General features: G+C 43.1%; 1 protein-coding gene across 2 annotated transcripts in view; it reads left to right on the forward strand.

Moving 5' to 3' along the window:
- The window catches only part of UNC5D (unc-5 netrin receptor D), a 538,291-nt gene that overhangs the window by 445,207 nt on the left and 65,358 nt on the right, over positions 1–27,726 (forward strand). For both annotated transcript variants that reach the window (XM_059384170.1, XM_059384171.1), the window contains 3 exons: positions 5,185–5,217; positions 20,174–20,359; positions 24,176–24,553. In XM_059384170.1, the coding sequence (XP_059240153.1) occupies positions 5,185–5,217; positions 20,174–20,359; positions 24,176–24,553 (597 nt within the window). The remainder of the gene's footprint in view (positions 1–5,184; positions 5,218–20,173; positions 20,360–24,175; positions 24,554–27,726) is intronic.

Genomic DNA, 27,726 nt, shown 5'->3' on the forward strand with positions numbered 1-27,726 from the left:
CAGAGTAATTACCAAAGAGATCATGAATGCCTCAGAAACTGATCTGTGCCTGAGAAATAGGACATTTTTACATAGGAGAGAAAAGGGTCTCCTAAGGGGAGTCAGTAACACTGAGGTGAGCCTGAAGAGCTCAGGGATTGACCAGACTAGAGCTTGGATTGGTGTTCAAGTGCTACAGAAACAAAGTCACTTTGGATATGGTGGGACCAGTTCACAGAAGACCGGAAAGGAGGGCAGAGCATTTGGCCGAAACTTGCAGGCAATGTGGAATCAGGGTTGACTCCTGAGTGCTGATGCTATAGAATTATTCCACCGAATACAAAAATAGCTAGAGAATGATTGAGAAAGGAGCCTTGACTGTTCCACTGACTTCAGAAATCAGCTCTTAAATATTTTAAGATGACAAAGAATGGAGAGTCAAAACAGTCAACACGTATCTTTGGCGGGAGTGGGGGGGGCTGGTGAAAAGGGTTTCAAAGCATAGGATCTATGAAGGAAATAATAAAGATGGTCTTTGGAGATGGAAAAATGGGGCATGGCTGGTTTAGTGAAATTAGAGAATGGTAATAATCATTAAGTATAATGACATATGTGAATTACTGCCGTGGGGAAGAGTCTGGGCTCACTGTTCTGGTGAGTTTTCAGTCCCACTGAGTGGGCTCTGTGCCTGATTCTCAAAAATAGTGACACAGACTCTCAGAGTCTATCAAACATATCTATATAGTCTTTAAAAGACAAGGAGCTGATTTCAAATAATCAACCCCAGGTTTTGAGGAGCTGTCTCTTGGCCACCCTGTGGGCTGCAGTTGAACTCATCTGTCCCCCAGTGCCATTTCTCCTCAGGCCTGCTCTCTGTACACCCCTGGGATAGGGGCTAGCGTAGCTGACCACGCTTGTTCCTAGCAGAGAAAGGATAAGGCTGGCTGTGGGTAGGAAGGTAGGGGTGCAGCTATAAATAGCTCCTAAGAACAATGGATACCATGGGAATGCTTGAGGAGCATCTCCTGTGACAGAGGAAGCAAGAAAGGTAAAGATGGCAAAGAAATGAATCATGGCCAAAAATAATCCTCTCTTTCCCTTTATTCTTAATCATTTCTTATATATAAATATGTATACCTCTACACACATGCAGCACAGACAAAAGCAGATTGTAAAACAATATATAAAAGGCAATTCCATGTCTTTGTAGGTAAAAATGATCAATTACTATTAATCTTCTATAGTTTCAGGCAAATATACATGTATAAACATATATGTGTGCACATAGTTTTATATACCCATATATGGGGGGGGAGCCTAGGCTGTGTATATATAACTTAACATTAATGATGGTTATCTCTTGGTGTGGAATTACAGGGGTTTTTTTGTCTTTGTACTTACATATGTATTTTATTTTGCATACACTCACTGTGTACCAACTATGTCAATAATAACAAAGATTCTTAAAACTTAACTGTGAAAAACACACTTTTGCATATAACACCAGGTGTTATATGCAACTGATGAATTACTGAACTCTATACCTGAAACTAATGATCTCTATATGTTGGCTAATTGAATCTAAATTTTTAAAAAAACATACTTTTGCATCTTTATCTTGTAAATACACACAATCATTATAAGACTGAGTTGTAATGACATCAGTTTCCATTTACCCAGAAGGTGCCTCTCAGTGTCTAAGTTAGACCCCAGGAAAACTTGTGATTTTCTCAAACTACAGCTCAGCTGCCACTAGCTCAGAATTATATTTTTCTGCCTGCAGGATACAGAAGGGCTCCTCCTGGGTCCATCCGTATACTGCGGCCACCCCAAAGGTTCTCAGAGAGGCAAGACTAGCTGAAGTTGAGTACACAGGGCCCCAGATTTGTTGGTGGGAAGTATTAGTACACTCAGTAATCACAAAAACACAAACCCTAATTAGTCAAGAGGCCTTGGACTGGGGCCCAGGCATGGGTATTTGCTTAAAAGCTCCCCAGGTGATTCTAATGTGCAGCCAACATTAAGAACCATGGCCCTAATGGATTAATTTACTAGGGGGTTATTTGAACATGGAGAGAGGTAAAATGAAAGCAGAAAGGATTTGCTTGACCAAGGCCAAGTGGATGCATGGCCCAGGGCCTATGAGAATGATTTTGCAAACAGAATAAAAGAACATGGAGTGTGGGGTGGGCAGTTCTTCCAAAAGAGAGGGAGGTCAGTGGGTAGACCTCTCTCTCAAGTTCATGGTAGAGCAATCTCTGATATTTCAAACCGGGAGAATGTTTAATGATAGCAGCTTGCTGTCAGGATACTGGTTATCACAAAATCCAGCAAGGCCCAGTTTTGATGCTGATGCCAGGGGACGGAAGCTGTTTTGGGCACCAGAGGCTTCTAGCCTTTTCTGTTAGAGGATACACACTGACACGCTAACAAACCCTGCAGTAGAGCAGTGGCCCTTTGAATATTTTTTTACTCTGTTTTAGGAAATCATTCCGTAGAAATTTCTGTGGAATGCCTTTGCTTTTCGTGCACAGGTTTATAGTGGGTAAAAGCTAGGGAGCCCACAGAGGTCTCCTGGTCCTTGTCCTTTATTCATATCAGGAAACTGAAGTTTTGACTTGTGCTCAGTTTCCTAAAGCAGGAGCTAGGACTAGACATGGTTTCTTAACTAACTCCCTTCGAGAATCCCTGAAATCCATTACAGCTTCTGATTTGGACTTGTGACGTGTCTCAAGCAGGGTGGCACAAGGGGTCCTGTTTTTATTCCGAGTGACTGACGAGGATGTTCTTGTTCAGAGCATGCTGAAGTTATGTATCAGCTACCATTGATGGATACTGAACACGTGCCAGCCCTGAGCTATTGGCTTTATATTTATCATGTTTCATCTCTGCACTGATACTCAAGGACATTATTATTTCCATGTTACTGTGCAGAACACTGAGGTCACACAGATAGAATGAAGGCCATCCACGACGGAAAGCCTGTTCTAATCGTGAGAGTGTGCGCAGTTTCCACAATGCCACTGCCAGGCACGATGTCCCCAGAGCTGAGTCAGGAAGGGAAGTGTCCCACTCTTCTGCCCTGTGTGCCCTTGTGACCTTGTCTCATGACCAGTTAAGCCCTGGCTTTTCCGCCCCACTCTTTTTCTTCCTGTGGAGCTGCACTGGGTAGAGCCCGACCACCTCAGTGTTTTAACAACCTGACTGTATTTGATTTATTTTGTAAGGAGTGGTTCTATATCTCACCTGTTTTTAATGGAGTTTCGTTTTGCTACCCAGCATAATCTTCGTTCCTGTGGTTTAGGTGGAAGAAAATGCTGTTAAGCTCAGCGAGAGTCCTAAACAGATGTTCTGCATGTCTCTGTGTGTAACATTAGCAATGCATCACTTCCAGACATCTTGGCCTGGCCTGCCAGCATCCTGCGCCCGTGCCAGACACATTCTGATAGCAGGCAACAAGCAAAAACTGAAGCCAGGTTAAACCCAGCAAAGTCAGTGGATTCTCAGTCTTGAGCACATTATCATCTGGGCTGGGGGAAGGGCTACCCGCTCTCAGGCCAACTAGCTGCCCTCGATTCATGCAGGAAGGGGGATCCAAGTGTTGTCTGTTTTAAGAAATCTGACAGTGTAAAAATCTGAACATGATCCTATCCGCCTGAGCAAATTATTATCTTTTATGAAGATTTTTCATTTTAAAGAGAGATTTGTCAAGAGTTATCCCTTGCCAATTAACCTTCTCCTTGTAATGAGAAAAAAACAATGGTGGTGCCATTGCGAGAGTGTGACTTAAAACTTTTATAAGCTCCTTCCATAACAGATCCGACAGCAGAACACACAAGAGCTGTCTTCTGTAAAGCACACAGCAAGGGTTTTCTGTCAGAAACAGTATCAAGGGCAGGAATGTATTAGGGTAATACCTGTCTGGTGACGGATTCAAACCATAGCGGTGTCTCTCTGCCTGGGAGGGTTATGTGGCATTCAGATTATATTTCTGAAGTTCTCCCATATGTACTGGGCAAGATTTGATGCCGTTAAAAAGGTAATACAAAATGACAGTGCCTCACCCCGTGTGGCTCGCCTTCAGGCAAGTGGAGGAAAGGGACCCTGTAAGGTGACCTCTCAAGGGCCTCCTGCCGTAGCGTGACTCTGAATGATAAGCAGCGGCCTCAGAGCTTACATTCTGACCGTGTTCCGTCTAAGTCCTCGGGAGGGCACTGATAGGAGGGAGGGCATGCCGTTCGATCTTCTGGAATCTTGACGTGGTCACTAAAGCCGCATCTTCTCAGGTTTCTGTGCCGTGGTGGAGTTGCGTTAGCCTGGGACAGCCGGGGAATGGGGACTGAGAAGTAGACGGTCTATGGTCTAAGACAAAGTTAGCCATCAAAGTCATGTACAGCATTCAGTAGTGATGGCAGACAGGGCAGGACAGTGGCTGGAGGGCAGTGGGGAGAAATGACAAAAAGGTCTCACCTGAGCCTGACCCCTGAATGGGATTTCTCTGTCCCCTTCACCTTCCTGCTGCACTGCTCAGTATCTTGATTAGGGAGAGGTGATACACATTGTAACAGATCAGAATGATATGAAACAAACGAATTGCTCTTTTCAGAGAGATGGTACACATTGTAACAGATCAGAGGGATATGAAACAAGCAAACCTCCAACTAGCCCACAATACTGCACCCACCCTGACAGGGACGGGCACATTCCATAGCCTGGAGCTTTTTCATCCAGACTATAATAGCTGCTAAACCAATGTAGGATCCCTTTAAATATGTTCTCAAGAGCTCCTTTTTTCCCCCATCACACAGAGTGAAATAACATCCCTTACCTGATCTGTTTACCTGATCCGTCTTCTGACTGTATAGAAAGTAGGGACTCGCTGGGAGCTCACTGCTCTCATCATGCTGATAAGAATCTAGCAATGCAACAGAGAGGAACTCCAGTAAGCCTGAGGGAAAAGAAAATATAAAATAAAATAATAAATAAATAAAAGGAATGAAGCAATCACCCCCAGGAAAATATTGCACAAGAGAAAAACATGAAATTAGAATGAAAGGGGAAAATATGAACAACGTAATCCATACCATCGGCAAAAATAGAGAAAATGTTTCATTTATAGAGGTGGACATACAGTGATATAGGAAATCTGTCTGCTCCATGTAAATTTATTAAATGAAACTTTCTTTTTCTCTTTCTTTCTTTTAGATAAAAAACCTCTTCATGAAATAAAACCCCAAAGTAAGTTATTTTTCCTCTTGTGAATATAATTCATTCTCATATTTGCTGCCTTATTGTTGTATTTGTTTAGGAGCCAAACAGAATTGAAGCTTGTGTGAAAGACCCAGGGTTTTCAGGGCTTCTCCTCATTGGGTTTGGACTCTTGCATATCAGAGGTTGAAATTGAAAGGAAATATGCACACCCTTCCCCTCCCTCCAGTAAAAGTAAATCTCTCCTCTTCATGCTGCCTGCCTGTAAGTTCATTTCTCTGCAAATGTCATCTAGGATTCTTATTGCTGAGGAGATTTATAGCATTAAAATTAATAAATATTTGTCAGTACAAGCTTCCAGGAGAGCAGCCTTGGGCAAAAGCCCAACAACAAGCCTTTCCACCTAGGAGGAGGGGGCACCTGAGAAGCAAACTGTGAACTCCATGGCAACTAGGTAGATAAGAATCTAGTATTCCACAGTGGAATCATCAGGACCTGCAAAGTTTGGTGTCAGTGCTGTCTCGAGCTCTCCATCCACAGGCTTGCCTTCTGGGGAGGCCTTTGCCTTATGTGGGCTGTACACAGCCAGCAGATTTGGGAAAAGCTGTGCAGCGTGAATGGTTGACTGCTCAGCCTTTGACCCTGTGGTTTTCAGCCTTGGCTGAACTTTATAACCACCTGGAGGCCTTTTAAAAACCCCAGTTCTCAGGCTGTACTTGGGACCAATGCGATCAGAATTGGGGTGGGTTAGAATCCCTGTTTTTTGTGTTTAAGATATAAAAACGTTAATGCATATTTCAATACATATTTTTTCCCTTGAAGTATAGTTGATAGACAATACTATATACACAGTGATTTGACTTTTATGTACATTAGGAAATGACTTCTGTGATAAGTCAGTTACCATCTATCACCATACGTAGTTATTACGATATTATTGACTGTGATCCCTTATGCTGTACTTTAAATCCTGTGACCTATTTGTTTTATAACTGGAAGTTTGTACCTCTTAATCCACCTCAACTATTTCCCCCACCCCCACACCCCTCGGGTCAACCAACCACCCCCTTATTCTCTGTATTTATGAGTCTGTTTCCATTTTGTTTCCTCGTTTGTTTTGTTTTATAGTTTCCACCTCGAAGTGTAGGAATGCTTATTTATTGAAAGAGCCTCAGATTCCAACGTGCAGCTTGGGCTGAGCGTAACTGTCTTAGAACAATATTTCTCAAGAAGTGGATCAGCAACCATGTGCACCAGAATCTTGGGGTGTGGTGGGAGCTTGTTAAATATACTCCACCTCAGAACAGAACAAATGAATCAGAATCCCTGAAACAAGGTGGGGGTATGGGGGAAAGGTCCTCCTGGGAATCTGTGTGTTCATATGTTCTCCACGTGATCCTGAAGCACTCAGAAGTGTGTCAGGCATTCCGGGGAGATCTTGAGATGGAGAAGCCTCAGCAACACAGTTCTCAGTAACAGGAGAGGTAGCGAGCTGCCTGGTTTTGTTTATAAGCCTGTAGAAGGTGTCCCTGGCCAGTATCTCCCATTTTAATATAAAGCGGATGACTTTTGATCTTTTAAATCCTAGGGTACTAAAATTCAAATAGCTTGGGAGAGCTAATAGCTTTTATGAGCTAACTTCTTTGAAGGAATTAAGACCCTGTGAAGATAGACAGAAATAGGTACCTTGGGACAGGGGTCAGGAGATGTGAGAACAAAACCCAGGAAAGATGTTGGGTTCAGACTGCGTTAGGTTCCTCCAGGCAGGCTTGAGAGATAACGGGAGTGGGGGCGGGGCATTACTTACAGAGTCTTACAGAGTCGGAGAACTTAACAGAACCAACACAAACAAACTTCCTTCCTTAACTTTTTTCCCCTGAGGTCCCCTACCCATCAAATCATGAACGGTACTTAGGGAGTGGTCCCCTGACATCCTGCGTGCTTGATTTTGAACTCAGGAAGGTTGAAGGTGGGGGAACCGTGTTGTGTATGTGTGTGTACGTGTATGAGGGAGGGAAGGAGGGAAGGGAAAAAATCGGGTCAGTGAATATTTGGCTTGAGCCTGTGTCAAGAGCTCAGGGTGACAGGGTGACAGCTGGACTCCCAACTGCCTCCTGGTGACATAGCCTTGCCCACCCCACCCCCGACTGGTGGTCACGCGGCATACCCACAGACAGGATCATGGGTATCCGTGTGGTGGCTGTCGTGAGAGTTACTTAGGAATGTGTTTTTTTAAAAATTAATTTCATGCTTAGTTTGTGAGTCCTGTGCCATTCTAATTTGGTTACATCTGTACTTCCAGCCATAAACCCCACAGTAGCTATTTCTAGTCCTCAGGGACTCCTGAATTAGTTTTTGCTTGGGGTTCTCGCTCATGAACACCATGCTTAATTGCTGGATACTGCAACGGAATCGCTTAAACTGTTTTAATTTGTGATTTCCTAAAAATAAAACCTTAACAGAATCAATGTGATTGCAAAAGGCTCCCAGAGGAATCCAGTTGGGGTTCTGTAAGCTGCACGGTTAGGAGTGCATTATACAAATTCAGGCTGTGGTTGTTCCGTGAAAGAGGGGCTTAGTTTAAAGACTACATGAATCATCACTGATGCAAAATCAAAGTCAATTATGAAGATAATTGAGAAACAACCTGTTCCCATATATAGCTGTGCTCATGATCCTCCGCGAGGCCTGGTGGATAGAAGACATTACTCAGAGCTCGCGAGCGGGGCTGAGTGAGAGCAGGCGGGCCGAGAAGCCAGCTCTGAGTTGTAAAGAGAAAGTGAGGTCTTAAGATATCTGTTGGCAAATCATAATGACAAACTGGGGAAAATATGTGCACCGCATAGCTCATGAAAGCACTTATTGTAAATGAGATAATTTAATCAATTACGTTTCCTAATGTACTAAACCGAATGTTTCATTTTCTGCTTCTGCACATCTTAAATTATCTTCAGGTGCTTTATGAGATTTAATCATAGTTAATAGAAACTTCATTACCATCAAATGTGCTTTCAATAAATGTTGTGTAACAATGTCAGGAGGTGCAGTAAGATATAGTAGGTTCTGAATGGCAAACACGCACCCCCAGAGTCAGACGGGAAAAAAGGCTGCCTTCAGACAATGGGACTCCTAGGAGGCTTGGGGCCGTGGCTTTTCTGAAAGACCATGGGCTCCAGAGGTGTGGCTTGTCCAGCATGTTCATCTTAGCAATGAAAAGGATTTCACTTTCCCCTAAAAAGTAACCGAGAACCACACACACACACACACACACACACATACTCACGGTCTTCTCTTCATCTCCTTTCCATGTAGCTGTTTTGCATCTAGCAGCAATGGCTGCTCAGCACAAATCCCATTAGCACGTCCAGAGTCCAGAGTCGGCCACCTTCTGGACCTTCATCTCAACTTTTTCCAAAGTGACTTTCTCCTTCTCTACCCATGTTCTTCAGTCCTGCATCCTGTCCGTACTTCGGTCATACCACACCATCAGCTCACTTGTCCGTGGGTGGGGACTTGGGCAGTGTCTGGGACCCCTCTTTTCCCTCTGCTGTCTCCTGCTCTGCTTATTACTCAAGAAATCATTACAGTCTACCACCCGGATGGATCTCTAGTTCATCAGCATCTCCCCATTTTTAGTCTACCCATATCCATCCCTCTGTTCACTCAACAGCTGTCTGTTGAGCGCTTGCCACATGCTGGGAAGTGGTGGTGGGGAAGTGCTGAGCTGAACAGGCACAGCTTCTGCTTCCACAAAGCGTCCGGTTTTAATGAGTGGAGATGGATGGTTGCAAACAAACCAGAAAAAACCCAGAGTGCTGATGGTAAGTGTCATGAAAGGAAATGAAGCAGGGTAAGGGGCTCAAGCAGGGCCAAAAGGAGCGTTGCTTTTTTTGTATAAAGTGTTCAGAGCAGGTCTCTGTTTAAAAATTACATTTAAGAAGAGACCTGAAAAAAAAAAATTCTGGATGTCTGGGAGAGATTGTTCCAGACAAAGGGAACACCAGAGGCAAAGGCTGCGTGGTGGGGACTTGCTTGGAGTGTCTGAGGAACAGCAAAGAGGCCAGGATAACTCGAGCAGAGTGGCAAAGGGAGGAGTCCTGATAGCTGAGATCAGAGAAATGGGATGAGAAGGGAAATTGCCAGACATATCATAGGCCATTGTAATGACTTTGACCAAAGGGAAGCCCTTGAGCATTCGTCATAGTGACATGACCTACTATTTTCAAGGATAAGCTCTACTTGTTGCATTGACTATTAACATAGAGTGGATCAAAGCAGAAACAAGACCTATTGCCGTGATCTACTGTAACCATAATCTGTTATAGTAATCTAGGCTGTTCCAATATGGAGGCCCTAACGTTACCAAGGTTTAAGATGACTGTGGCTTGATGTAGATAGATGACATTAGAAATTGTAAAAATGGGTCATACTTGGGTAACTTTGGAAGGCAGAAAGGATTTGCTGATGGACTGGATATCGAGTGTGAGATAAAGAAAGGTTTCAGGCGTGATTTCAAAAGTTTGGCTATGGCAGCTAGAAGGATGGAGTGATGATGGAGAAAATGTGGTCTAGCAAATCCAGAGGGACAATCAAGAGTTCAGTGTGTTACTAATGCTAACTTTGAGAAACCTCTTCAACATCTAAATGGAGAGGTTGAGCAGGCAATTGAATATATGAGTCTTGAGGTCAGAGGAGAGTCCTGACTGATGACATAAATCTGAGGCTTGTCAGTGTCCAGATGATATTTAAAGCCATTAGGTTGAAAGCGATCCCGGGCTAATGAATGTGTGTGGACACGGGGAAGAAAGCGGAGGACTGAGCCCTGCGGGGCATCAACATTTAGATGCAGACGAGGTCAGAAGTCACTGCAGAGAAGACAGAAAAGTAATAGCCGCAGAGTAAGAGAAAAATCAAAAGAAAAGAAAATGGCGTCCCGGAAGATAAGTTTAAAAAGTTCAGGCCGTCTTCATTCCCAGCCAGGATTTCTAGAGTGGCCTCCCTGGATTCAGTCTTGCCCGTCGTCAATTTATCTCACCTTTCCAAAACATAAATTCTTGTCGTACCATCTCCATGTTTAAAGCTCTTCAATTGCTCACTGTTCGTTCTAAGATCAAGTCCAAGCCCAAGGTACTAAAGAGGTATGTGATCTGGTCTCAGCTTCCCTTTCTTAATCATCTCTCTCAATCAGCTTAATCATTAGGTAAGCTCCTTCCTACCTGCTCACCACTTCCTATATTCTTCATCCAGAGAAAGCTTCTGGGTTTTCTGGATACCCTCTACCCATTTTCACATGTACGTTCTGCTACTTCTGCCCACAACTTGTTCCCACCATCTGCTCCTTAACTTGTTAAGTTCATTCTTCCTTCATCTCCTTTGCAAGACTTTCACCCATGTAGCCTCCAAGCACTGGTCTGGTTATTTACCCAGTATCAGACAATTTCCCTAATTCTCTACTCTATTTTCATTGACTTGATGCGGGTCTGGATTCCCATTCCCATTCTTGGACCTAATCCCAACCTGAGTCTTATTTACTCTTGTACCTGTAGCATTCACCACTAGCCTAGTATGAACTAGATGCTCAGCAAACACTGGAGTTAATGCCTTATATCCTCCTGTTAACTCCTCATGAAGTCTTTTATTGTTTAAGGTGAAAATAAAGTCTGCTTCTAAATATTTTTACTCATTTATGTAGTAACTATTTATTATACAATTGTTGTATATAAATAGTCTTGCCCCAGTGAAGCATGCGGGGAAAATAAGAAATGTTTCATCCCCACAACTTCAGTACAACGTAGAAGATGATAAATGACTTGAGAAAAGGGGAAGGAACAATTTCGGATAATCGTTTATTTTGTACCAGATATGAAGTTAAAGCCCAAAAGGTATGCTTTCCAGAACCATTTCCATCAAAGAATGGCCCAAATGTGTCCTTAAAGACTAAAAACAATGTATACTTTTCTCACCAACACCCATCACATTCTATATCTTTTCTAAAAATGTACTGCCTTCATCCGTATTGGAATTATATGGAGCCTGGGATTCCCCATCTTCTGTGATCTTCACAGGGCTGGGGAATGCCTCACAAGATAAGGGGTCCACACAACATTTAGATTTTTTTTTTTAAAGATTTTATTTATTTATTTATTTGACAGATCACAAGTAGGCAGAGAGGCGGTGGGGGGAGGGGAAGCAGGCTCCCCGCTGAGCAGAAAGCCCGATGCAGGGCTCGATCCCAGGATCCAGAGACCACGACCCAAGCCGAAGGCAGAGGCCTTACCCACTGAGCCACCCAGGTGCACGTACATTTAGATATTCCTTTCTACGAAGACTTGAATAGTGCCTTGAGCCCATAGAACTGTCTGTGACTTTGGGACCTACCTTTACATTCTCAACAGAATTTTAGGCTCTTCTAAGCTAACATTAGGCTACTGGCATCAAAGCTAATCTTCTAACCATGCTTTAAAACACTTTTTTTTTCCCCCATCATTTTTCTTTACCTCCTACGGATTATTTTCAATTACATAAATACAGCACTTTCTGCAAATTGCATGACTTGCTTTGTCCTTCAGCATCATCCCTACTGTGAATCAATCCAATATGTCTTTACAGGCAACATTTGTAATTTTCTTACCACTTCCAATACCCTTATTATCCAGTTTTTATCCTATCATGAATGTATGTCCTTTCTTACTACTCTTTTCAATGACATTGTTGACTCTGCCCTTAATGAATGTGATGGGAGTTTGTTCATTATATACCTCAGAACTAAGCACAGAGGAGTAGTTGAGAGACCAATATGTTCTTCAGAAAGAGGGTAAGTTGGAATATGAATTTTCAGGTCCCATCTTTCCACTTGTCAGTGTTTTCCAAGTTTAAAGAGTTTGTGCCTTCAGTTTTTAGGATAGTACATTAAATAAAGTGAAGTCATTTCTCTCAAGGGCTGGAATTCAACTCATTCTTTTTGACTATCTCTACTCTAACTTGGTCTTCCTGTCTGATGGGGAAAAGCACAGTTCTTTTGCAGCCAAAGGTAGAGTTACCAAATAAAAGAGAGGACCCCCTAGTTAAATTTAAATTTCAGATAAAGAAATTTCTAGCATAAGCATATATCAGATGTTGCATGGGAGATACACTAACATTATTGTTGATCTGAAATTCAAGTTTAACTGTGTCATATTTTTATTTGCTAAATCTGGCAGTTTTGGTTAAAAGGAGGGGTATAACATGCATGAATGTGCACTATCAAAAAACACTTTATAAAATAGATTACCTTTATTGCCAGTCTTGGAAGAATAGTTAAAATTGAAACAGATATTAGAGGGTCAAGCCTTTCAGTAGGAGCAAAAAATCTGATTCAAAAAAATAAATAATAAAAAATTCTCCTGGAGTACAAGATCTACTTGAAAAAATGAGTAATCAGACTTGGCCAGAGAGTAGGGTCCATATGAATGAGAAGTGGGCGAAAGCTTTTGAAAAATGGGATGGTGCAGAGCATAAAGTATCTTGAGCCATGATATAAGTCCTATTGGAGTGGACTCAGTTCATACTGGAGAGTCGTTGAAAGGTGTTGGAGTGGCAGTACCAGGACTGTGTTTGGGAAGATGAATCCACATGTAAAATGGCTGAGTGACCAAGACTGTGTATACTAGGAAAGATGAGACCATACACCATGGGTGTCAAGTGGGTTATCTCCTACTGAGATTGAGACGTGAGAGGCACTGCAGATGTAAGGAGTAAGATGTGTGAGTGGCTGGGGAAGGGCTCAATGGGGACGAAGTGAAAGATGACTCTTCAGCCTCACTCCTGGTGTCACATTACCTGAAAAAGGGAATTCAAGAGAAGAAAATATTTGAAGAGATAAGAATGATGAATCTAGAAGTCAGATGGCAGATCTGAGATGTTAGCACAATAGGCAAGTAGTTTCGTCCAATGAGAAGGAAGGAGATGTGGCCTGAGGTCTGCAGACAGGAGATGAGGCAGGAGATCACGGAGATCACCAATGGAGAGTGTTAGGTATCAAGGAAAAAGTTAGCACTGAGAGCGATTATCCAATTAGATTGGCCTGGAGAAAGGAAAGGGGCTAAGAGCTGACCTTTCAAGTCTGTTTATAGAACTTTGAGAGTGGAGGGTGGTTACTCAGAAAGAAGAAGGTAGCGGAATTGAGTTTAAGGAACGTTTTTTCTCTCTGTAGAAGGAGGGTTGGCTTGGCTGGTCCACCACTGCAGAGCAGTGGGAAGGAGTAAGATAGAGAACATGACTGTTGAGGCAGTGGTTGTAAATAACCTTCAAGAAGGAACAGTGCTTTGGCAGAAAGACAGACCTTAAAGGGTAAGAGAACAACCAAATTTAGAAATACTGGACTAATTAAATTATCATACAGCCTGGCAATGGGCAAGGCAAATGTAAAAAGAAATGAAGTGTGTCTCCAGGTTCTAACAGAAAGGCCTACAAGATACTGTATGGGGAACAGCGACAAAAAAGCGAAGTACGGTAAAGGAAATATAATGTGGAGCCTTTAGGATAAAAAAAGATAAAGGACATTCACACACACGCCCCCCCCCCCCCCCCCCCGCCCAAAGTCTCAAAGATACTATTAAGACTGCTTCTGGAGAAGAGCTAGTTGGAGGATGCATTTTCTCCTTGCATACTGTCCATTTTTGTATTTCCTAAAACATTTTCTCCCCTTATGTATACAGGATAACAGTTAACTGGTTGGAGAAATTATGCATTAAGAAAACACATACTGGGTGGCTCAGTGGGTTAAGCCGCTGCCTTCGGCTCAGGTCATGATCTCAGGGTCCTGGGATGGAGTCCCGCATCAGGCTCTCCGCTCAGCAGGGAGCCTGCTTCCCCCCTCTCTCTCCGCCTGCCTCTCTGCCGACTTGTGATCTCTCTCTGTGTGTCAAATAAATAAATAAAATCTTAAAAAAAATTTTTTTTTTTAAAAAGCACATACTAAGAAATGCTGGATGTTTAAAAAAAATGCTCAAAGTTCTTTTATACAAAGAGCTAAGAATCCATGGATATAGAGAAGACCACATCTTTGAGATGTTTGTCTGAGAGGAAGCTGGGGGAAGGATTTGGGGAGAGGTGATTTAAGAAGTCTAGACTGCGTGTGGAGGCAGAGGGCAAGGCTTCAGTACAGAGGAAAAGTTTGAAGATGCAAGACCAAAAGGGAATAATGAATGAGTCCGGGTCCCAGTGGAGGCTGGAGAGGGCGGAATCGGAGCCGGCCTGACACAGACAAGGAGCAGCTCTTCGGGGAACAGAGAAAAGGGAAGGAAATGTGGCTGAAGAAGCCGAGGAATTTTTGAGTTGCAGGGGAGTGAGCTCGCATGGGATGGCCTCCATTTCTTCAGCTGGAAGGAAGGGCAGGCGAACAGGAGGACGCTTACTGAACCAGAACAGCACAGGGCACATGGCGCATTTCAGAATTGGCACTTCGGTCATTCCTTACAACAGTAAAACACCACCACCACAAGAACAATAATGAGGTTTTTGACGAGAGATCAGAAAAGTGGAGGTGCTGATTGGTGAATGGGTTGTAGGATTCCAAGCAGTGCAGATATCATTGGAACGGTTCCCCATGGTTGACCGTGGCTGGCCATTTAAAAGCTATTTTCTGATGTGTTATTAAAAAACTTTGCCTTTCAAAGATAGCAAGGATAAACCACTGTAACAGTAATTTCCATTGTATGATATGTCAGAATCTTATGAAATATTCTGGCACATGACCTTGTATCTGCAGCACTGGCTGTGCAAGGGGCCAGGGGCAGGTCCTGAGATGCCTGGGAGCTGCCTTTCAAGGGGAGCAAGCACAGCAATAGCTTCTTTGATGGTGTGGGCTCCTTGATAATTCACCGTCTCTAGTATATGTCAATTCCGGTTGTTGGTTTTTCTTCTGAAATGGCAGCAGTGGTCATTCTACCATATTTAATCGGAGATGGGATTTGCTCTGCTCCTTTATTAATTTTGTGTAGCTATCTAATTCTCTAAAATAGACTTTAATCTGATACATACTTAAGCTCATAACATGAGAATTGAGTTATAGTCCCACTAATTAGTGGCAATGATCAGTATTTCACATGGGAGTCATGTGAAGAAAGGCAAACCGAGTAAACCGCCCTTGTATTTCGTCCTTTGGGGTCTACATTGGTTCCTCTAAATGACTAGGTATGATGGCAATTCCTAAAAACACAGAACTTGCGGATGCCTCATCCTTGCCTTAGGCATTTCACAGGGCTTCTGAAAGGCCAGTTACTCCTCCTCACCAGCTTTGACCAAAAATAAATAAATAAAACAACTGCAGACACTTGTCAAGTCATGCTTTTTTTTTTTTTTTTTTTTTTTTTTTGGCAGAGACCTTCTGAAAGTAAAATTTAGTCTCCCTCAGAACTACACCACACTTTTCTTTTTTTTAACTGCCCTCATTGCAGAAAAAGGTTATTTTAATATCTAACCAGAGTCCCAGTTGCTATAATAAAAGGCCACGTCTCCTTTTCAGTCCTTGTTAGAGATGGCAAAGTGTTGGTTACTCACGTCATCATAAAGGAAAAGGGTCTCTGAGTGCCTACTGTGGCCTGTTCTCCTCTTGGGACAACACTCTGTGCATTAGAGATCACCTCAGTCACTTTACAGCTCTCCCTTCTCCAGGCCAGATGAGTCCATAAACATGTCCTCTCCAGGGTCCTCTCATTCCCAGCTCTCTATTCATCTTTTCAGCCTTTCTCTGCAGACATTCCTAACTCCTTCCAGCAACAGACATACTCCTCAGTAGTTCATGACCAATTTGGAATACAAGAGGTTTCTCAGTCAGTTTTCGGTTTTGTTTTCTTTCCTCCAAGATGTAGATTTTATGCAACATTTTTTTAATTAGTTCCAGAGGTAGAATTAGTGATTCGTTGGTTGCATGTAAGACCCAGGGCTCATTCCACCCTTAAAGCCCATCATCCAATTACGCCATCCACTCGCCTACCTCCCCTCCACCAATCCTCAGTTCATTTCCTAGAGTTCAACGTCTCTTATGATTTGCCTCCCTCTCTATTTTATTTTATTTTATTTTTCCTTCCCTTTCCCTATGCAACCTTTTTTTTTTTTTTTAATACCGCATGTTGGGTCTTTCCATGCTTTGCTCTGTGTGGCTTTTGGATCAAGGAAAGCTTTTGTGACTCTTGGATCAAGGAAAATGGGGGTGAAGACACAGGAAAGACGTCAATAACACATGGATATGTAAAGCTTCATTCACCAAACAGAGAGGAAAGTATCCTGTGCCCATAGAAAGTGGAATAGCATCAGTCAGTTCAAAATCGCTCTGAGCAAACAGACCAGCAACACACGTGTCTGTGAGCAAGCAGACAGGTGTGAACACGTATATGTGTTCCATGTAAAGGGGGTCCCTGCGGCAGGAGTTTGGTAATCAACCTCAGACTGTGATTTCTTTAATGCTTCTCCTCCCACTGTTGGAGACCAGGTGAACAATCAATAAATAGTTGCAGTAGTTTGCAGATTTCTGTGGGAAATTGTAGAGATAGTACTGCTTTTAAAGCGTGTAAAGCAGTTAGGGAGAATGCATCGGCATTTAGAGAATTCAACAATAAAAAAATGATCCAAAAGGAGGTGTTGGAACCCTGAAGTGATGCTGGAGTTTAGAAGAACATGGTTGGCAGGGTTGGCCGGATTGGGCAGGCCAAGGTTGCTTTCTTGGAGGAGGTGGACCTTGAGAAGGCACCTGTTGGATGAGTGGTACCTAGATGCCCAGTGGGGTGGGGTGATATTTTATAATGACTTGCCATCCAGTATCAGGCACGCCTCTGGCAGGTAAATTCATGGTTGAGTTTGGGGTGTAGGGCAATGCAGCAAAGGGGAGCATGAGCACTGACATGACCATGAAGAAAGAGCTCAGTGCCTGGGTAGTGGTGCTGCCAGGTGGTCATGTGGTTGGAAAGACTCCTCTGGGAAGGAGCAATGGAAGCTTCCAGTACTTGGATGTTGAGTGTGTGCCTGCATGTGTATGTGCGTGCCCGCGTACACCCCACATCCCCCCTTGTCCCATGAAGTCGTAGTGTAGAATATGGGACTAAATCTCAGATTCTTCTGGAGTCAGTTCTGAACACACAAGAAAAGCGAATGGGTTACGTTTTTAAGCAAACAGCCATCCTTATAGGGGAAGCCACTCTTCTTTCCCGGAGGACAGATTAGCAAAGAGTGAAGCAGAGAAAAAAAGAACAAGAATAAGGCGAGATAAAAGCAGGTAGAGAGAAGAGAAAGAAAGAAGAAAGAAGCACTGTGGTTCAGCTTTGGAGAGGTTTGAGCTGTGGGTAAGGATGTCTGATTATTTCTCTCCGTACAAACACAGGTGGCGTCGAACGACTTGTGTCAGCTTCTGTCAGAACCTCATCACTACTGTTGGACAAGAAACAAGAATATGTTAATTTATCCGTGCATCCCCATTTCCATGGCATGGCTGGCCCTTCACAAATGTTTGTTGAATAAATGAAATTATTAGATTCTGGAGTTTTTAATTCCCCAGACAGATTGTTCTTGTAAAGTAAATACCACATTGCTTATCCTCCTGTAGGAATCGATTGACTTCTGGCTTTTAGATTAGACTGTCCCACCAAGTGCCAGGATAAACGTTATATGGACACGGTGCCCTCCATATGGTCTCACTCCCTTCTCGCCCCATCCCCATAGTCTCCATACTATTTTTTTTTTTTTTTTAGTTCTATAATTCAGTATTTCATTCCCTTAAGTCAAATAGATTCTGCAAATATTCTTGGGAAATGCATGGAACCATATCAAACATTTAAATCTCAATCTGCAGGCACATGTAGGGTCCTTTCCTAAAAACAGGGTTTGTGTTTGAGAAGGAAAATTCTGGTTGTCTGGATAGCATAAAGAGCAAGATAGGAATACAGAGGAACAAGCACAACTTGTTCCCGCTACTCGGTTTGGCCTCGGGATGTCCATTTCCAGCCGAACTCTTTAGCCCTGGTCATCCTCCTGGTTCCTGCTCCTGCCTGTTTTAGCACCTGGGACGCTGAAGGGGTCATTGTCTCTCCTTTGCCAATTCAGCAGCTGCATTCAGTACACTGCCAGAATGTTTCTGTGTCTGTGCTTCGATGCTGAGCAGGTGTGTTCTCCCCAGATATGCCTTTTAAGCTGATAGTGTCATCAGTCAGTAGTGCCTGAGGAACCGATGGCAAGCAGGGGGGAGGCTAATTGGTTTCAAGCCAAAGTTCTCTCACTACTCCTGGTCCCCTGTTGTGTTCTGTGTCCTCTCTCCGCTCTGAGTACAATTACCTCATCCAGGGAGCTTAATTGAGGAGAAGGAGGGTGGGAGTCTAACCGGGGGCATAGGTGCCCTTCCCTTTCTCTAGGAGACTGAAAGTCTGGGATCGGCCCCACTTACCACATGCCTGGTTCTGGGTGGTCAGAGCAGACCATCACCCAGAAGCCTCCATCCCTTTGCCTCTCCCACCGGGACCACCGGGACACTGGAACTAAGGCCGGAGTCATGCCCTGTTTCTCAGCACCGTTGTGGTTGCTGACAGTGTCTTACAATCCGTGAACCTCTCAGATATCGTTCTTTTGGATGGTTACGCTCCCTTGCACGTTATTTGTATGTGTTTGCGGCCCTGTTGCTGAACCGGCTCTGCTTGATTTCCTCGTTCGCTCTTTAATTTGGTAGCACCTTATTTTACAGCCCACTAACTTTGTCAGACATAAATGCCTTTTACCTGTGTGGTTAGCAGCACTCCATTGATAACGTGAGTACCATATTAGGCTGCACTGAAGGCGTGCTAAGCACCATGCAATTACAAGGTGAATATACGAGAGCTCTATTTTAGCCTCTAAACCCAATACAGGGTGACAGGGTCATTACTTTGGGACCTATGAAGTATACTCACCCATAATCCGTAGGGAGATGAATTACAGAGTTAGCGCTTCCAACCTCCTCCTTCCACATACTTTCCAAGATGTAGCCTCTCTCAGGGTCGCGTGATCTTGGATAATTCTCCTCCTGAACCGTAGTAGCCATGACGAATGTCTTCCGGGATGAACCACACCCACAGGACAACTAGCAAATGAGTTGGAAAACAGCTACAACTGATCTTGGGGGTTGGGGAGACACCCACATTCTCAATTCAAACTAACGCTTTTATTTTTGCTTTGCCTATGCATTCAATAGGATGGAGTAGGAGAGGTATGGGAGAAACAGCATGTACCCTTTTAGAGACCGGTCCTCCTCCACAAAAACGTTATTAAGTCTAGCACTTACTGGTGCTAGAAAACATTGACCATGGACATTGGAGCACCTAGGACCAAGACCTCCATATCTCACAACAGAAATTTTCTCATAATGATTGTAAATGTCTTAACCTGATGTTGTCAATGTTCTCTTAAACGGAATGATTTGTGCCAAAGCTAAAAAAAAAAAAAAAAAAAAGAAATCCTATTTGTGAGCTCTGGTCTTCTCTCTCTCAGCTCCTAGACTGTGTATGAGCTTCTCACCCCAGCCCCACTCTCTATGAATGCATGTGCCCCACATCATATAGAAGCAGAACAGTTCGCCCATGTTTTGTCATTGTATGTGGCTCTCATGTCCCCCCTTCAAGTAAAAATAAGATGCCAAAAAATCCTTTGTGGGTAAATATGACTTCCTAAACCAAGTCAGTTAAGGAGTTGTCTGTTTTTCCTTGAAAAATATTACATGCTTTGCAAAATTGATTCTCTTTAAGATTTTATGATGATGTGGTCAGCTACCTTAATGCAGTCAAGATATTTGACTGGCGTCCCTCTGATTTATACAGGGTATTTGAGAAACATGATTATGTGTAAGAGTAGAACTTACAACTAGCTACATATGTTATTTTGTCCGAGCGGCAGCTCCAAAAAATCCAATAGCATTTCATTTGGTATCCCAGGGTGGCTTTTCAGCTCTGTGCCTGTGTTGGCCATTTAGGATTTCTCTTGTGTCTTTCAGGCATTGAGAACGCCAGCGACATTGCTCTGTACTCGGGCTTGGGTGCTGCCGTGGTGGCCGTTGCAGTCCTGGTCATTGGCGTCACCCTTTACAGACGGAGCCAGAGTGACTATGGCGTGGACGTCATTGACTCTTCTGCATTGACAGGTGGCTTCCAGACCTTCAACTTCAAAACGGTCCGTCAAGGTCAGCGGCGTAGGTCCCCCCAACACCTCGTCCTCAGGACCATAGAGACTACGCTCACACAGGACCCCCAGTGCTCTCCGGCCCTGTGTGAAGGTAGCTCTTGGCACTGGGAGCCGCTGCCTAATTGTCTTCACGCATTAGGATCCCAGGCCCCGTGGGGTAGTCTGCCTCAGTCACTGGCTCCGAGGAAGACGAACGGAGGATCTCAGTTTACTGTTAACAACATTGTCAGTGAGGCACTCCCATCTTTGATATGCAATAAACTTAGCAAGTTATTTTGTCTCAGATTATCCAACTTTCTATCTTAACAAGACTGCTTTGAGACTATTTCATTAACTAAAATACTGATTATTCAAACCTGAGCGCCAATGACTTTCCCATAGCCTCCCATGCATATGAATTCTGTTACAGACTAGGTAGAGTGATTTGTGTTACTTCTATTTTGTAGAAGTGAAAAGGACTTCAGAGAATCTGTGATGGGTCAGGTAGCCAGCAGGGGAAGAAAAAATGAAGTTCCCAGCTTAAATGACTCTCACCTGTTGCCCGGTCGAGGCAATCTTTTGTTGGAGGGAGAAGGAAATCGATCATATCACACTATAGCCATGCTCATTTTCAAAACAGAGTCATTTAATTCTCTTATGTGAGCCAAATCTGTTTCTGATTGCAGGATGGAGATGAGCTATACATGGGTTTTGGTTTAGAAAAAATGAAACTATCTCCTTTCAGAGGGTGAAGTTTTCCACCTTGACCCTTCCTGTCAATATTATCACCTTTATTTCTATTTATTATGCATCACTAGGGCCTATAGCCCTGGACAAGAAGAAGTCTCACTGCTTGGTAGTGATTGAGGAGTGACTGGGTTCCAAAGTGGAATCCGAACACGCTAGAAACTGGGAGATGGCTGGTAGAGACAAAATGCTTTCTTGCCTGCCGCTCACTTCTGGGCATCAGAGTTTCAGGTCTGAGCCTGCTTCTCTGAAAGGGCCACAGCCCCTTGACTTGGGTGCATAGCTTAGTAGATATGATTTCATTTTGAAGGGGCGGGGTGGGGGCAGGAGTGGGAAGTTGGGTGAGCCTGGTGGTGTTTATTACATGGAGCACTGGGTGTGGTGCATAAACAATTAATTCTGGTACACTGAAAAGAAATTTAAAAAATAAAAAATTTAAAAATACAAAAAAGAAAGAAACAGAAAAAAAAAATACTGGGTTTAATGTAAAAAAAAAAAAAAAAGAAATCAAATGAAGAACTGATCTTTATACTCCATAAGAAACTGGCAAGATTTTTCTATCAAATATAAGGTCTCAAGGTCTCAGACTAACATTTTAAAATAGAAGAAATACAGTCATTTGAGAGAGAGAGGCTTTGAAGTCAGATAGATAGAATCCAAAATTGTTGTATGACCTAGTTAATTGATTGTGCTCTGGGTCTCAAGTTTTATAGCTATAGGGATCCTCCTATCCACACCAGAGGGTCCTCATGAGGATTAAGTGACCCAGAATAACAAGGATTATAAGCCCTTGGCATATAGAAGGTGCTCAATAAATGTAATGAGTGTGAGTCTAAATGCTAGTGGTTTCCTCTGACTTTGGCCCAGGAGGCCAGTATGTTCCCTGAAGCAGCAGGTGAGGGGCTGGTTTCCTTGCCCAAGGGTTTGGAGAATGCTGACTTGCATAAGCTGAACCACATCTCCTCAGTGTGGGCCTCCTCAGAGCTTGTACTGTATTGTGACTCTCTAAAAGAATAGATAGCCCTTCCAAACTTCCTTTACCATTTTGGTTTTATTTTTAACCAAGAATATCCCAAAGCTAGTGATTAAAGCAAAAATCTTTTACTAAGATTCTCCTCTACCCTAGATTCACTGTGATGCTACATACACCTCCCATTGACCCTCATATGATTTTCACCTCTATTGTCTTTTTTTTTTTTTAAGATTTTATTTATTTGACAGAGAGAAATCACAAGTAGATGGAGAGGCAGGCAGAGAGAGAGAGGGAAGCAGGCTCCCTGCTGAGCAGAGAGCCCGATGCGGGACTCGATCCCAGGACCCTGAGATCATGACCTGAGCCGAAGGCAGCGGCTTAACCCACTGAGCCACCCAGGTGCCCCTCACCTCTATTGTCTTAAGAGACATCCCTTCTTGAGCAAATAGAGCTAGAGGATGAATAGTGATGAGACTTTTAAACAGAATGCCATGCTTCGATTTGACCAGAAGTTTTAAAAGGATTTCCAAAGGGAGCTGTGGAATAATCAGCCAACTTTCTTCAACCGTGGATTCTTGTCATATGTACATACTTTTGTAATCAGGCATTTTCTCCTTAAGGTAGACTTCAGTGTAACTCTAGGAAATCTTTTTTGCTGCTTGGCTTCACGTAAGCTGGGAGGGTCTTTTAAAAGTGGCCAAAAATTAAGCTCCAGAAGGTGAGGACTTGAGATAAAATAGCCATGAGTCTCAGGGATGCGATTTTTTAGGTCTCGGTGGAAGGGCCTGTTCCAAATTCTTTTTCAGATGTGACATGGTTCTTAAGTCCTGCTTCTTGCTCAGGAAGACCATAAACAAGAACCAGGCTGAGACCTGTAGAATTCAGTGCAGTTCCATTAAAAAGCACAGCTCCTTGATTGTGTCTTGGCACCAGAGCCACAAGTATGAAAAAAAATGCATCATCAAGGAGCCTTTAGATCTACAAAGCCTTTTCATCTCATTTTGAACCTCCTCCTCTATGATTTTGGATTCTTAGAGCATTCGAACAAGAGGTGGGGAAAGTCAGGTTTATAGATTTCCTGCTGGCATTGCTACAAATTATGAGTTGGAAGAACAATAGAGGCTAATACAATATGGCCTAGAATTGCAACATTTTCAAAAATATCATACTTTAAACATTTTGTCAGGCCCCAAAGGAAAATTGTTTAATATGGTTTGGGTTTCAGTTTGAGAAGTCACATTGGTGGACTGATACGGGGGGAGGTTTGGGACCGAGAGTTATTTCGTTACTTACTAACAAATGAGGTTACTTCATCACAAGAAAATAGCACGGCATTTCTTTTTTAATATTTGGCCTAGAAAATATCGGTGAAAGTCTAACAAATGAAAGTCCAATTTCTCATGTTTTTGTAAAGATTTTTTGGTTTCAGTTGTTGAGACAGAAAGGAAGCCGTTCTCAGCTGCTCCCCAAGTAGAATCAGGAGTCTCACTCTCCCCGTGGGGGGGCTTTTTTTCCTCTCCGGATGACACATGCGCTGTTAGAGCAGCCTCAGACACGGAGCGATCCGTGGGCTTCCCTGACCGTTTTGCCCAGAGGACACAGCATTTCCTCCCCCGGCTCCAGAAACTGCCCAGAATGCCACGTGAGATGGGCTGCCACCAACGCCGTTCTCGTTATAAACAGCCCTACCTAGCTGTGTCACCTCTTACCATTTCAAATGAACAGATGTTATTTTTCCTCCAAACTGGATTCCAAAGCATCTTTCTTTTTTTTTTTTTCTTTAAGCTTCTCTCCGCCAGTTAAAATAGTCACATAAACAATAATACCTGAGCTTGCTGCCTGATGGAGTGCCAGAAATACTTGTTTTGAAAAGATGGCATCCGAGGAGCTCTGGAAATTTTTTTTTTCCTGATTTGGAGACTCTGCTGGGAAAGCCAGAGCCCCCATCTCCAAGGCTCTGGTCACTCCTGACCAGCCTGTCAGAGCTGCCGCAGAGGCTAGGGCCTGAAGGGCCGCTGGCAGGTGCACGGGTGGTTATGCAGTTAAAGGCAGAGGCAAAGGGGTAACTGGGATGCCTTTTCATTTCTGAGTGACAGATCAATTTTCTTTGACCAGGTAACTCCCTGCTTTTGAATTCCTCCATGCAACCAGACCTCACAGTCAGCCGAACATACAGCGGGCCCATCTGCCTCCAGGACCCTCTGGACAAGGAACTCATGACAGAGTCCTCACTCTTTAACCCTTTGTCCGACATCAAAGTCAAAGTCCAGAGCTCATTCATGGTGTCCCTGGGTGTGTCTGAGAGAGCTGAATACCATGGCAAGAATCATTCCGGGACTTTTCCCCATGGAAACAACCGCAGCTTTAGTACGATGCATCCCAGAAATAAAACACCCTACATCCAGAATCTGTCATCGCTCCCCACAAGGACAGAACTGAGGACCACTGGTGTCTTTGGCCACTTAGGAGGACGCTTAGTCATGCCAAATACAGGTAGGTGGTTAAGTGTGCATTTGGGTTCCAAGCATTCTTTTAAATGGTTTATATTGATACAATTATGTCCCGTAAGATTCATTTTTAAGATGCTTACCATCTTTGTGTCAGAGCTACCAACTCTGGTGCTATAAGCCTCCTTGATTTAAGTGGCCAACCAGAATCGATGCTGATTTTAGATTTTGCGGTCATCACTTCAGCACAGATCACTTGCTCTATTTGATGCCTTTTCCAGTTGACAGCCATGTTTTCTCAGGAGGTTTGGGTGGTCCCCAGAGTTAAACCCCCTTGAAATATATTTCCTAGAGCACGATCAGGCAGCGCTGAGGACATTCCTTGACAGGAATGAGAAATACCATGTTTTATAGCCAAACATGGTTTATACACTAGTAGATAATTTAGCAGAAGGACACTGGGAGTCGAACTTCCTCCATAACTGATCTAATAAACACGGTCGAGTGTCCACAGACCTTGCTATCATGTTACTTTATGAGGATCAGTGATGAAGGTTCATTACCGAGTTGCTCTTTTAAATGCAAACTTCAGGTCCAGGGCTAAATCGTGCATACAATTAGTTCTTAGGAATTTTTTTCCTCCTTTTGGTTAGAAGGGGGGTTTTCTTAATGTTTTGACAAGTATGCTTTAGGTATATAGACCAAATAACTTTTGTTTTTTTAATTTTATTTTTTCAGTTTCCAAGATTCATTGATTATGCACCACACCCAGTGCTCCATGCTCCCTCCTTAATCCTCACCACCAGGCTCACTCATGCTCCCATCCTCTCCCCTCCAAAACCTTGAGTTTGTTTCTCAGAGTCCACAGTCTTCCATGGTTCCTCTCCCCCTCTGATTTCCCCCAATTCACTTTTCCTTTCCTTCTCCTAATGTCCTCCATGTTATTCCTTATGCTCCACAAGTAAGTGAAACCATATGATAATTGACTCTCTCTGCTTGACTTATTTCACTCAGCATAATGTCCTCCAGTTTTTGATACAAAAGTTGGGGGGATTCATCCTTTCTGATGGTGGCATAATACTCCATCATGTATATGGACCATATTGTCTTTATCTATTCATCCGTTGAAGGGCATCTTGGTTCTTTCCACAGTTTGGCTATTGTGGACATTGCTGCTATAAACATTGGGGTACAGATGGCCCTTCTTTTCACTACATCTGTATCTTTGAGGTAAATATGCAGTAGCGCAATTGCAGGGTCATAGGGTAGCTTTATTTTTAATTTCTTAAGGAATATCCACACTGTTTTCCAAAGTGGTTGCACCAACTTGCATTCCCACCAACAGTGTAAGAGGGTTCCCCTTTCTCCACATCCCTTCCACCACTTGTTGTTTACGGTCTTGTTAATTTTGGCCATTCTAACTGGTGTAAGGTGGTATCTCAATGTGGTTTTAATTTGAATCTCCATGATGGCTAATGGTGATGAATGTTTTTTCATATATCTGTTAGCCATTTGTATGTCTTCTTTGGAGAAGTGTCTATTCATGGCTTCTGCCCATTTTTTGATGTGATTATCTGTTTTGTGTGTGTTGAGTTTGAGGAGTTCTTTATAGATCTTGGATATCAGCCTTTTGTCTGTAGTGTCATTTGCAAATATCTTCTGCCATTCTGTGGGTTGCCTCTTTGAATTGTTGACTGTTTCCTTTGCTGTGCAGAGGCTTTTGATCTTGATGAAGTCCTAAAAGCTCATTTCCGCTTTTGTTTCCTTGGGAAACACGTCTTGAAAAAAATTACTGTGGTCGATGTTGAAGAGGTTACTGCCCATGTTCTCCTCTAGGATTTTGATGGACTTCTGACTCACGTTGAGGTCTTTCATCAATTTTGAGTTTATCTTTGTGTATGGTGTAAGAGAACGGTCAAGTTTCATTCTTCTATATGTAGCTGTCCAAATTTCCCAGCACTATTTATCTAAGAGACTTTTTTCCTACTGGATATTTTTCCTGCTTTGTTGAAGATCATTTGGCCATAGAGTTGAGGGTTCATATCTGGGCTCTCTACTCTGTAGGCCAAGTAACTTTTAAAATGACATCCTGTCAATGGATTAGTCTTCAGAGATGTCATCTAAGACCTAACTGAGTGGCCGAAGAGGATTTCTAAGCAACAAGAATTAGGTAGTGCTCTGAATCGTCACTGGTTGGCCACTGAGAGGAAAGAGTGCACTCTCTCTGTAAGTGCGACAAAATAATCAGAGAGCATTGAATCAAGACCATCAGGGCCTTGACAGCCCACTCTGAGGTATAGCTAACCACCCTCTTCAAATCAATGATCTTATCCTCTAAAATGAAATCTGCCATAGGACTAGTCTGAAGCTCCCATTCCAGCTAACCAACCCTACAGTAGCTTACTGAGTGGACACTGCACTTAGGTTCAAGTTGAGAAATGCTGTCTTGTTCTCCTCCCTCAGCTGATTCCTTAAAAATTGCCCTTAAATGCAACCCTACTCATCATGATTTTGGTTTCTGAACTTTCAATTCTCGAAATCTTCCCTAGTCCATGTTTTAGGACATCGTTAAGAATCTTCGTTTAAATATGCGTGAATGTCAACATGGGACGTAATCCTCCCTGGTCCTAATTGGCCGTCAGGAGACTCAATGCGGAATGAGTCGGTCAGCCATGCTTACCAAGTACCCTTCTTGTAAGAATCTATAAACTGGAAGTATGGGCTCTGGGAGAAGAAAATGACACAAACCGCTCCTAAGAACAGGATATATTCATCAAAATCCTGGAAAGTTGCATTTTTGTCTTCCCTTCCCTTCCTAACCCAGTGTGTGGCACTTCACAAGCTCCCAGTAGATACTGGTTGAATAAATTGGCCCACACTCCTCCTCTCCCTTCCTGTCTTTGTGTGTTTACATACATGTAGAAGGCAGGCCAGGATCAACCCGTTCACTGGCTCTGTTCAACGTTCATCAAAAAAAGTGAGATGAAACCATGACACAGATTTTTCTTTTTCTTCCCTTTTGACTTGAGAAGTACTTGCATTGCAAACGCAAAGTTTTGATAGCATTGTCTGGTTCCCAAACACCTCCTCTGTGAAAGGGCATTTTCAAAGCTTCTAATAAGAAGTCCTGGACAAGATTGAAGCTGTTCACTGGGAATGAGTTTGAGGAAAAATAAGTGTGGGGAATTGAAACATATGCCATGTTATTTGCAGAACATA

This window comes from Mustela nigripes, chromosome 18 (genome assembly GCF_022355385.1).
Source record: "Mustela nigripes isolate SB6536 chromosome 18, MUSNIG.SB6536, whole genome shotgun sequence".
In the NCBI taxonomy this organism is placed as follows: Eukaryota; Metazoa; Chordata; class Mammalia; order Carnivora; family Mustelidae; genus Mustela; species Mustela nigripes.